Here is a 12871-nt window from a genome sequence, read left to right on the forward strand (position 1 = left end):
GCCCCAACACAGACGCTGCCCCAGTAAAACCTTGCCATGTATATGCTATCATCCACACGTAAACAAAGCTTTAACTCACAGTGATCTCAAACCGTCAGTTTTGAGATATGACCAACGTGCAGAACTATCGGCCTCTCAGCTGCCCATTTCTCTTACCGATGCTTTCAGGCGCTATCTTTCAGCAGCTGCAAGCATACATGGGTGTACATTCAGGAAGAGAACGGCCAAAAAACTTCTTCCCGTATTACAGGAAAAACAACGCACTGAAGTTTAAAAACAAGGAAAAAAAAGAACCAAAACAACTGAAAACAAAGCAAGGTCTGGTTATTCCAGAGTACAGTTTCCTCTGGTACTTTGTGTTGCAATTATTTACATATCCCAGATAGTCAAACTGATGTGGTCCAAAGTTTTGTTGTGGACTTTGTAGAACATATCACATCCGTGCCAACTGGCACACACCTAGCATGTTTTCAGGCTGAATAGTGTAGAAGAGAATACACAACGTTTTTTACTAAAGCAAAAAAAATCAGCAAGCTACAAGAAATCAGCTTGTCTCTAACAGCAAATCAAAAAAACACACAACAAAATGCAAAAGCAAATTAAAGCACACTGCAGGAAGCAGGTACTAGTTGCAACCACTTTGACATCGAGGCTCTTCGGCGTGAGCAGCAGCACCAGTCCCCAACACCTTCCAGCTCTGCACCACCCAGCTCCCAACAGCTTCACACCGGGGCTCAGCAGTGAGTGCGCTATCACATATTTTAGCCCCAAAGGTAAAGAATCGTACTTTGAACATGCAATTAACGTTTCCTTACATTCTGCCTCAAATTATTTTTCTCCACCAAAGAGACGCACGACAAAACCAACAACCTGTAGCTCGGGAAGCTCACGGCTCACATCTCCGGAGGCACGGCAGCTGCCATCCCGATGCCCCGACTGCCGCAGCTCCTGCGCAGCCGCACCCGCGGAGCCACGGGACCAAAACATGTCACGTAGCCAGCACAGCACAGCGGTGTAAGGGGAAGGTGGAGACCTAGCCTTCCCAACAGGACACTCCTCTTGATGCTTGCACATTATTTACACACTGGTATGTAACAAAGGCTGTAACCAGAAGCATGCCCACCCGTGGCAGCCCCACCACGGGGTTACCTTACCGGAGGCAGCGCTCCTAGGCAGGAGGATCCAAGGGCTGCAGTGCCAACAGCTCTGCTGCCTACCAAACCGAGACAAGTTTAACTGTTGTCAGTCAGATTATTTCAAAATTTTGCAAATGTAATTAATGCGCAAGACATGGAACTATCACTACAGGCACTTCTCCCCCATGCTTATTTCATAACACTTCTAAGCTTCCCCTTCTGGCTGGACAGGCTAAAAGCAGGTGTAGACAAGGAATGCCTGGATGTCCTGCTTTGCTATTAAGCCTAATGAGCATGATCAGAAATCCAAACGCAAAGAATACTAAAAGGGATTTTCCACCATGAAAGCCTATTTTTTCAAACCCCTGAATTTCCATTTTCTAACCATAGTCCTACCATTTGAGTATTTCCCCACTGCTCATCCAAGTTACATAAAAGTTTCTCTAATCCCTCATTTAAATTATACTTACATGAAAAACAAATTATTCTGAAACACCTAAGCAGCTCACCCTTTGAGATGTGCAAGAGCTGCTGAGAGCCTAGCTTAGCAGAAGAAAGGCAGAACCAACACAAGGCCACGCGGCTGTGCCACGGAAATCACCTTTGTCTGATTCCCACTGGAGACATCCACACCAGGTCCTGCAACCCCGCTGCTTTCCCATCCAGCACACACGAATGGGAGGCGTTCAGCTAGAGGTTTGTTACCACTCTCTGTCTTTACCAACAAAACAAACAAAAACCAACAAAAAATAAAATTGAAACTAATACAAGCAGCACAAAACAACTACCACAAATATTGGCTAGATTTTTAAGGAGATGTGTTATTACACAGCTCCATTAAATGAGCCGTCATAAACCAAAACATTTTTTACAGAAACTTTGTATTTTTGGAAACTCAAGGAGAATGCTACGGAGCATGCTGAGCACCCAGCCCTCTGCACTGCTGCAGCTGCTGAAGTTCAGCGAGGAGTTCGGGGCACCCGATTGCCTGGGTCGCAAGAGGCACGCAGGTACCTTGTTTGTCTTCTTCCCCTCTGCACCCACTTCCACTCGGCAGCACGGGTCACCTTGTCCGCGTGCAGAGCCCCTTCCCAGGAAGTACTCAGAAAGGTTTTGTTTCTCAAAGCAACAATGATCCAAAACAAGAGCTTCAGCGTTTCAACAGAACACGAAATACAAGAAGTGAAGGGGGGCGGAGGAAAAAATTGCAGTGGAATAAACTCAACCGTAGTTTCTCAGCAGCTCACCGAGCCCCTAGCAAGTGCCAGCAGTTTCAAAAGAGCTGTAATCTCTAAACTGTTATCAAGGTTTTATCGCACTTTAGTTCTTATCTAAACCAAACAATCACTAGAACAGCAGCTGATAAGGCATCCTGACAAGGTAATTTCAGCAATTAAAATCCGCAGCTACAGCCAGCGTACACGGAGAATATTTTAACACTCCTTCCAGTTTAACCTCTAATCTCTCTGCCTCGGTTCTTTCCAGCCCCAGGGCAGGTTTCTGCCCAGCCTGTGTGCTCCCTGCTGTCCCTGGGATCGGCAGCGCCCTTTGAGCCCTGCTGTGGGTGCGCGCAGCCCAGCCGCCAACGCCGGCCTGCCGAACCCTACGGGCTGTCGGCTCCCCCCCGAAGCCCAGCAGAGGGTTCCCTGTCTCAACACAGGGTTGTGGTTGGTAACCCTGGGGAATTCCCACCTGGAGCACACCCATGTGTCGCAGAGCAGGATCTGCTCAGGAGCTTTTTAGCTTCACATTTTCTCTCCCAAATACTCCCCTGCAGGAAAGCCAAATACGCCCTACGTGTGTTTTCTGCTCAGGCACCGTGTCTGCTTCTCAGCTTCTGTTTGTAACGCACTTCTCTCATCAGGCCACAACTGGATTTACAGGATGGCTGAAAGCACTCATTCGTCCCAAACATACCTGGAAGTGACATCCCGAAACCAAACAGAACAGCTACCTCAGCAGGACAGCAGCACCAGTTGATCTGAAGCGATTCCTGCTGGCCACCTCTGGACACGATTCCCAGTTACTGTGCTCCCCGTGCTGGGGCAGACAAGTGACATTATGCTCCTAACGCACTGCTGTGCCTCCAAACCAACAGCTCGCCCCTGCCACGCGGGGTTTCTGCCCCTAGCAGAGTGGTTTGCCCTCTGCTGCTCCCAGCACGGTGCTTGTGCAACCGCCCCGGCACACCCAGCGCCTGCGGTGCCACAGCCGGGGCTTGCAATGAAGGTGCTGCAGCAGCTCCAGGGGCAGCGGGGTCCCTTCCGCGGTGTCAGAAGTGACTTACACGTCGCTGCTGCTGTCGGGTGACCAGAGAGCAAGCAGGGCAAAGCAGAGAAATTGCTCAATTCCCTCGGGCCAAACTTTCAAAATCAGGAAAGGAAATTCAAGATTTCTTGGCATATGCACACAGGGGGGAAAAAAAAAAAACAAAACACAACTCAACCAGATGCTGCAAAAAAACAAGCAAGAAATCCCTTCACTAAGGATGGGAAATTCTTTTACACCCTATTTCAAAAACTTTCTTCAATCAAAATTTAATGAATCAAGAGACAAAACAGATGCAAAACCCCATTTTGCTCCATAAATCACTGTGTCTGACATGTGAAATGCAAACTAATTTGTTTAAATTGCAAGACTTAAATGTGGTTATAGAAATAATAGAGTGTCTTCATATTTTAATCAGAAAGAATATATCTCAAGTTCAGCTCAGCTCAAGCAGGAACAGAACATCTATAAATACAACATCACACCCCTCATTAGCCCGAAGAGTAAATGAGTTATTTCCTTTCTGTTACAGTGTGAAGACTAATTGGGTTTTCATTCCTAAATACCTCAGAGTGGGACAATGCTGGTTTCTGGCATCAGGAAGATGCACGAGGAGTTACCTCATGCACTGGGCTTGAGAACACTCACGTGTTTGAGTATTGCTCCAAAGGAGGCCATACAGAGACCCAGACAGCGTGAGTACTAACACGAAGAAAGAAAAATGTCACAATAATGTCACAATATCCTAAAGACACGCAGTCTGTAACAAAGCATGCATCATCCTTGTGTTCCTCCTCCACGACTTCTTGGCGTAATATCCTTTTTGGGGCTGGATATTGCATTCAGATGAGCCTCACTGGCACGATTTTTGGCAAGGGCTGTGCATCTCCCTGGGTCCCGAGGAACAAATTAACGTTACAGTTCAACTTGTTTCTTCAACCAGCCCTCAAGCGCGCAGCAAACCAGCCTTTGAAAGCAGTACTGATGCATGCACTCAGCATTAAAACATCCAATCAAACCTGCCATAAACTGTCACTTCAGGCATTTATGGCCGACAATAAACACGTGCTTATCGCAGAACAACTGCACCCTGTAAGCTCCACCAATGGAGCAGCATTTCTTATCAAATGGACGGCTTATCAGGGAACCTAACAAAAATAAAGGTTACTCCACGTCTCCTCCTTTTTACCTCTGCTCCATCGAGAAGCATGACTTCAATTAAAGCTACACTGCTCAGACTAAGCAGACTTGCTTCCTCCTTGTCTGCCCTTGAAAGCAAAATCCTAGCTTTCGAGCAAGGCGTGTGGGAGCAATGCCCTACAAAGCCCTGATGAACTTGACAAATATCCCATCGACCCAACGTGTGCCACCAGAGGCACCCAATGGCGCCCACCTGCCCAAATCAATGGAGCGCCGTGCTGGGATTTACCTCTGGGAGCCCCCGCGCACTGCTCCCACACAGCTTCTGTGCTGCACAACAAACCCAAGGGCAGGAGGCATCGCATCACGAGCCGACAAGATTTGCTCTTATATTCCTATCTACAGGTCCTGCTTCTCTTCCCTTATTCTTCCTTTATCAGGAGTTGTTGAAATAGCGTTTGCTTGCGTTGCTTGTACAAAGGGTTGCATGAACAAGGGCCCTGCAGATGCAAGCTGTTTTTAAAGCCCCCCTCAAAAGGCTCGTTTGCCCACACAGAGCCAGTTCCTCCTCTGTTCCTCTGCGGGTGCCACACACCTCGTCACAGCCCCTCACTCTTGCTGGTAGAGGAAAAGAAGTCCCTTCAGATGAACAGGTTGGATCCAACTTACCGCCCAATCTATGTTAAGTGAACTTAATTAACAATAATCTAATCAAGTGTTACTTACCAGTTTATACCATTATTAAATCAACTTCCATCAATCAGCTGACAGCAGCTGCACTGGAAAACCACCACGTAAAGGGCAGCCTGACAGACACTGAGAATCAGGCTTCTTGGGATTACTCACACTGCTTTCTGAAGGCACTATCATCAAATTAAATGCAACAGCTTGTATTTACACTCATACAAGGAAACCCCTACGTTAAAACGGATGAGAAGGAGCATTTCAGGTGCTGACCTGCCACCCCTTGGCGAGCCATACCTTACGCTATGTGTAGTGCCCTCTGCTTCAAGCGAAGACCACAAAATGCTACTCAGCACCAGCAAGAGGCTGGGCTCCTGCCTCTTGAATTTTTATTCACGTCAGGTTTTTCAGAACACAAAGCAGCTGTCAATGCTAGCAGAGGTCTAGCCGAATAATGACTTTTTAAAACTTCAATAAAACCAGCTAAAATACTCACCACCATGCACTGTGCAGTCCTGGGCAATGCATAGTCCTGATCTCAGCACGTGCAGCAGTGCCTGCTCACGCACCTCGTCAGATGCTATAAATTAACCTGTACGGTGCTCTGTCACTTCTCTCCATCTGATAGGATCTAAGAATAACAACTTTCAGGTCTACAATCTGGTGTTGACAAGACTTGGTTTTGCTGAGCTGTATGATCTGGAACAAGAACCACCCGCTTGTACCTAGAGACGGGGATTGATTTAATCAGCATTACCCAAATTGCTGCAGTGGTGTCTGCCAGGCTCTGAGAGCACAGAGCTCACTTCTCTCTGCGCCAGCACCAAATGTAATCAACATAATATTTTTCTTATGAGCTGAAAAGACATCTTCCCTGCTAGTCTGCTGCCACACCACCAACACCCAAACTTCTTCAGAGCTAAGCATAAACACAGCTCGGCCACTCCTGGCGACAATTTTTACAGCTTAACTACACACGGAAATTACTCCACGTTGAGACAGGATGTGAATTTAAAGAGCAATATTCCTTCCAGACAAGGGGCCTTTTCCAGTCCAGTTTAATAAACGAGTTGAGGTCTTTTGGGCCATTTCTCCTTATAACTAAGCTCCAAAAGTCTGGGGGCTGCTGCAAATGCTGCAGGTGATACCAGCTCTGCCCAGGAGAGCAGCCTTTCACATAGGCTTCACTTTCTACCCCTCCTTCCTGTGCTGCTGCATGAGGATCTCCTCAGCTGGCCAGATATTCGTTATCTAGAAGAACTCTTCTACTGATTAGCTGTGTTTGTTTTTTTCTTAATAGAAATATATTAAAACCTTTTTTTTAAAAAGCTACTCATCTATTCTTTCACTACTACTGACAGCTTCTTTACTGAGAAAAGCTATGAAAGCACTTCCATTTTTTAAAATTTATTTTTTAAAATTCATTGCCATATAAATCTGTTGTGTCTTCATGGATTATCTATGTATGCTGCTGCTACCTAGCCATGTTAAATTTAGCTCTAATGTAATGCACTTACAACACAGCGAACTCATAAACACAAACCCTTCATGATAAGCAAGCAATAAAAACCTGTCCTTTATTGCCACCAAGGTAATTCATACTTTAATATATCTATTATTTCAGCACTAAGATTATTTTACTGCAGCAAATTGAATTTCTCATGAAGGAAAGAAAAGAAAATGCACAAGAAATTCTGTAGCAAAGTCAGGTTTTGTGAGACTAGAAAACAAATTTCAGAGAAACTTAAATCAGTGCAGATATTAGGAGAAAGGAAAGCTTGGAAAAACATTATTTTTCACAGTGTTGCTGTGATAATTTGAAGAACATCAAGACTAAGTGTTTCTATATTGCATTTCATCCAAGACTATTGAAAATTAAGCATTAAATGGCTCACTTGGCAGCCACCTCGAGGACAGGATTCCCAGTTTCTAGAAAACAAAAGTGCAGTAGAAAAAAAAAAAAGCTGCAAAATCAGAAGCAGGGGTTTTATTTCTGGCTTAAAGTTTCTCACTATTGCAAAACGTTTCCCATTCCACAGCCTGGCAATGATTTGCAAATTATTTTTCTACTAGCACTCCAAAAAAAAGGGGAGGAAATAGATGAAAGATCACAGGTAGTCCCGAGAATTTACCCAGTTTATGCAGAGATTCAGAAGGCAAGTTAACCATCTGCTGAATGTTAAAACAGCTGAGAATCAGAACTCGTTCCCATCCGTAATCCTAACATTTCTGGAGCCTGCAGTATTTTCATTAACACAAGCTTCATAGTCAGAGTATCACACCACAATCATCACCCTAAACCCCCGTCAATGTGTTGCACCACGTAACATTTCTTGATCAATACTGATATGATTCACAAATTGGTCAAGGATTTAGAAATACGGTTTGTGTGTTAGTCCTTTGAAAGCCTCTAAGACCTTAATTACAGGGAAGCCGATCCCTTTTCCAAAGAGAACATTAACCACTTCATTTCTATGCACTAGCCCATGCGATACAGCTGTTATTCCAGCAGTGTGGGTGTGCTGTGTATAAAAGAGGCAGGCATACAGAGCAAGGCACTCGCCATGAGCTACAGCCAACCCGACCTGAAGCCTCTGCAGCCCGGCAGGTCCTGCAGAGCTGTGCAGCGCCTCACGGCAAGGGGCTGTTCTCCGTTTGGCAGCGGACAGATGCGCGGTGTCAAACGCCCGCTGCCACCAGCAGCACTGCCCGACAGCTGCGCCAGGAGGCCAAGCAGAGAACAGCCCCTGGAGAGCCTGAAAACCCAGGGAGAGGGAGGACCCGGCTCGTTTGTTACCGTCATTAACGCCCGCAGCTCGGCAGCACCGGCTCCGCGGATGGCACTCGGGTCCCTCAAGGGGGACCAGGCCCACAGACACCACACAGCATCAGCAAACCCGAGCAGTAAGGGATCGTGTCCTTCTGTTAACTTCACCGGCCCTGGCTTGTCTCGTCCTTCAGCTGAACGTTCAGAAGGAGACAAAGGCAAGGCAGAGTGATCCCAGCTGGGCTGGCGGCACGGCTTCCATCGGCTGAGGGGAAATTCGAGAAGGCTGCAGAGGAAACTACAGCAGCATCTGCTTTGGCTTTGGGAGGAAGGCCTCCTATGCATTTAAAAGCAATCCGAGAGAAAAGGAGATGCACTTGTATCCAAACAACACTTGTTTGGTGCTTAGTAATGCAGTTTATGGAGGGTTTTCACCTTCCTGTAAAATAACTAGAAAGCGCTATCCCAGTAACACGAGGATTGGAGACAGAACTGGGATCTCCTCAGGGCACAGAGAGTTGTGGTTGTGCACAACCACAACTACCACCCCCACCTGCAACAAGGACAGATGGAAAATAAGGAAAAGAATGAGAATTTAAAAAAATGTAAAGTTCTTCAACCTTCCATCTCCTCACCAAACCAAAATCAAGCAGCCCAAACATGCCGGCTGCACCCACACCACAGAGAAACTGAAGAGGAAGGAGGACCAGAGCCTTTTCCTGACATCTCCCACCTTCAGCCACGTGCAGCTTGCTTTTACCTCCCCTGAAAGCCCATCTTCCTGGCTCATACTCTGCCCAAAGCTCCCACAGCACAGTCCATGCTTTATTTTAGCAAACACAACTCTGCTCTTTCCACCAGACAGCGATGCCCGTTCTGTGATACAACGAGAACAAGACATGATCAAAGCCGCAAAGATTAGCCAAGAAAAACATAAAGATTGGAGAAGTGAAAGCTACAGTACAGGACAGTTGTTGGGAGAGGTTAATAATTAACACTTCGAACTTCCCATCCCCGAAATCTTTAAAAATGTTTAACCAGGAGTTAGAGGCACAGGAAGGAAGGCACACGGCTGAGCCTCCTTTCCACGTTGCAGAGGAGGAAGCAGGTAAGCAACGAGCTCTGAAAGCAGCAGGGAAAGGCACTGCTACCCGCACAAACTGCTTCTGGCTTCTAATCCCTCCTGAGAGGGTTGAAGTCCTCTCCTCTTCCTTATTCTCTAATAAGTTGTGATCAGAAGGGTGAAAATCAGGATCTTTTAGTAGCTGTGTTCTTATTTATGAACTGAAAAGCCCTCACTGCAGGGGCTGACCCCGTGGTCAACCAAAAGGCTGACCTTCGACATGTCTGAAAGCTCAACAGACGACACCAAATAGGGAGCAAAATTGTATCATACACCAATAAACCATAAATTATTTTATAATACGGGAAGTCATTTAATTTAAAACTATAAGTATTAAGAAGAGTGATAAGAGATAAGGAAGGTAAAGACTCAGGGACTTTTCAGTCTCATATCTTATCACTTCTTGTCCAATATTAACCAACTCGACTCACAGTATCCCAGCCACTTCGTGATCTTTCCACGGCGGAAACCAATTAGCAAATTGGAAGTATCCAGAACTTTGTTCAGTTGTACCACTAAAACAATACAATCTTGGTTCTGATCACGTATTCGAGCTACAGTAGCACTGATGTAGGCAAGATGTTAATCTTCTGGTGCTTGGCTTTGTTGTTTTTTAGGTTCAGCTTGTGCAGGCTTCATTTTGATTTCACTCTGAAATGGAGATTACGAACTCCTACTCCTCCTCTGCAGCCATCCCACTTCTTAATCCACTTGCTATAGATTACTAAACTGCTTTCTAATACATTGCTTGGCTATCCCTCTAACCAATTACCCAGCATTTTCCAGCAGGCATTGATCTATGTTAGACATCTACCCGAATAGTCATATTAATAAAGTTGATCGCATCTGTCATCACGCAGATTATTCGGTGATAGAGTTACTGTCATGCACATTCACCTGTACCCCAAAGAAAATCAATTTGCCAGCCAGACCACCCACTCACTGTTAAATATTTTATGTAACTTGCATCATTATTGATTTTAATTGAAGAAGTCACGATTTGTCACAGCTTGTACTGCCTGAAAACTAAAAACTCTTTAACGCGCTGTTAAAAACTGCAGGCAGTTCCAGCTTGTACAAACAGTGGAAGAATATTGCTTACCTAAATCCTCACACCACAAACCTGCAATCACACACCGCAGTGTGATGGGTTTAGCTCTTATAAACTACTGGGGCTGGGCAGGACAGCTCCGAGCAGAGTGCTGGAGCTTGCTGGTTGGACACACACATAATTTACCCTCTTCTCTAAATCCTCTGTCCCGCAGAGGTTTACTCACATCAGTAATCCCAGCAACTTCAAGAGGCTACCTAGGAACAGAAAGTACGGGTTTGTGCTACAACGGCAGGGGCAGGGTCTCAGCTCTACCTGAAAGCAGCACCACTGTCGCAGTGGTGCCAGTGCAGGGCTTTTATGAAGTTCAGTGCTCAAGGAGCGCATGCAGAACGCGTGCCCCACCGAGCAGCAAGGGGCAAACTGTTTCTGGGGTGCCTATTAGGCAGCTATTTTTGGCCAACAAAGCAAGAACATCATTTTCTCTGATGACAAGAGAGCTACATTAAAGAAAACGGCAAGGCAAATAAAATGCAATCTGCACTTGCACACGCTCTCCCCTTCTCACACAAAGCTGCCTTCAGCCATTTTAAGCACTGAGAGCTACTTGGCTGATCCTGGCTGGCGCTGTCCGAAACGAGGTGTTTCAACTCATGCTTATGTTGCAAACAACATTCAAAAGCCTTTCCTTTTGTCGCAACACTGAACCAAAACAAACTTTGAAATCTCAGAAGCCGCAACAAAACAGATTTGTCATTCCCCCAGCCAGCTTTAATCCTCACACCGCAGGAGCCCGAGAGCAGAGCCAGCTATTTTCTGCTCAGGACTGCATGAGCTGTACAAGCCTCTTCTTGGAAGCCCAGCGTCCAGCTCCTCCACACGCTGTGCCACCCGGAGCCTCTAATAGGAGGAGACGGGTGAGGACTCAAACTCTTGGAATGTCTCAAGGGAAAACAATTTCCTGTTTTTCCCCCCTGGAGGGTGGATGTGGGAAAACAACCTGTGAAGGAGGTTTGCAGCCACCACTTCATGGCACAAAGGCGCAGTGAAGAGCACAAACACATCCACAGAGCTCACCTTAGCCCAATGCTGCGAGCACTTCCCCTATTTATCCCCTTGAATCTGCTCGCTATGCTGCCTGTCTCTAAGGCAGCCACAGATATACAGAGGGATGGTTATGTTACCTCATGAGGTTGAGAATAGATATTTTATATTAAAAAAAACAACAATTTTGCTGCAGCTGCAGAGCTGGTGGAGATGAGAACCGACCACCCAAACACTGCTGCTCCTGCTGACCCTGCACAACAGTGCCCACGATACCCGTTTCTCGCCCTCCCTCCCGGTACAAATATTAACCCAAACCCCAAAGCCCGTCCTTTCCCAGCTGCTGTTTCACAACCTGGCACCGACACACACACACACACCTCACCACAGCGGATTCTCACCTAGTGGTGAGGGCCTGACCTGCCCTGCATGCAGAGGAGCTGCAGGCTCCCCCTTTGATAGCTGCACCACACAGAAACAAGAACACGTCTCCTCGAGGTGTTCCAGTGAGCTCTGGTCAGGATACTGTTCTCTGAACCACCAGGACACTGGGGTGGCGATAACCCGAGCAGCTGTCAGCTCTGAACACAGCACTGGCAACACACACCTGCAGCACGTGGGTATAAATGAGGGGGGCAGGCACACTGCTGCTCAGAAAGAAACAAGGAGGGGGAAGAAAGGGTGGGAAGAGGCCTTAGACTCTCTAAAATGTAAAAAGAAAAAAAAAAGAAGAAAGAAGGACTCCAGCTCTGAAGACTTGAAAGATGGCAATATCTCCACACGCGGCAGCAGCAGCCAGATGGTGTTTCTGCAGTTCTTAAGGCCTAGAGGAGCCATCTGAGCTAGGGGGTGAAGACAAACAAGCGGTTGTAATCACACAACTTACTGGCACCTGGCAGATAATAAATGCTCCTGCTTAATAAACCTACAGCATGAGCTACATTTGGCTGGAGAACCTCAGCTGAAGATTGCTGAGCAGCTCTGCAGTTTGTCTATTCCTTCCCATTGTCCTTGGTGCAGAAACAACCTGGAGACAGAAGTCCTCTAAAAGCCACCAAAGCTACGGATTTGTCCAGAGCCTTCTGCTTAAGAAATGTGACCAATTCAGGACAGGAAATAAATATTTACCAATGCCTGTGAAGCCCCAGCTCAGGCTTTTGAGCCCATATGGCATAAACACTATCCAGAAGCAAAGCATACGTGGTGTCCTGCTCCCCCTGACCCTGTCACTCAGTGCAACCCACAGCAACCTGGAAGAGCTATAAAAAACCCCGAGAACCACGGTTTGCATAGGAGACAGCACCAAGCACACAGCCAGATCCAAAGAACAGCTGGGGACAGGAGAATCCTTTCTCTTCCCTCCCTCCCACACCACTTGCCTGCTTTTATCTCTGTCCCTGATTGCTTCCTCGGATCCCTCCCCAGGCTGCACACAACTTTTTCCAGCCCCATTTCCCTGTGCTCTCACTGGGGTTATGGCAACTCTTACCCTTGTCTCTCTTGGACGGACCGCCTAGGAGGCTGAAGCCATTCACACAAAGCAAACCCCAGCACTGGGCCCGGCGGTGTGAGCCACCCCAGCGCAGCACCGTGCCGCACCGCTGGCCCAGCAGCAGCTCTTCGGAGGGTCAGGCTCCAGCTCCATTCTCTGCTGAATT

The 12871-nt window shown here is 46.9% G+C and overlaps 1 protein-coding gene across 24 annotated transcripts in view; it reads right to left on the minus strand.

Annotated features, from left to right (window-relative positions):
* Positions 1 to 12871, minus strand: part of FBRSL1 (fibrosin like 1) — a 519307-nt gene that overhangs the window by 331658 nt on the left and 174778 nt on the right. For 2 of the 24 annotated variants that reach the window (XM_027469954.3, XM_027469953.3), the window contains exon 1: positions 871 to 1002. The exons of the other annotated variants lie outside the window; for them this stretch is intronic. In XM_027469954.3, coding sequence (XP_027325755.3) covers positions 871 to 987 — 117 coding nt within the window. In that variant the 5' untranslated portion in view covers positions 988 to 1002. Of the gene's footprint in view, positions 1 to 870; positions 1003 to 12871 lie in introns of those variants that run through there. 24 annotated transcript variants of the gene reach the window in all.

This window comes from Anas platyrhynchos, chromosome 16, assembly GCF_047663525.1.
Source record: "Anas platyrhynchos isolate ZD024472 breed Pekin duck chromosome 16, IASCAAS_PekinDuck_T2T, whole genome shotgun sequence".
Taxonomy (NCBI): Eukaryota; Metazoa; Chordata; class Aves; order Anseriformes; family Anatidae; genus Anas; species Anas platyrhynchos.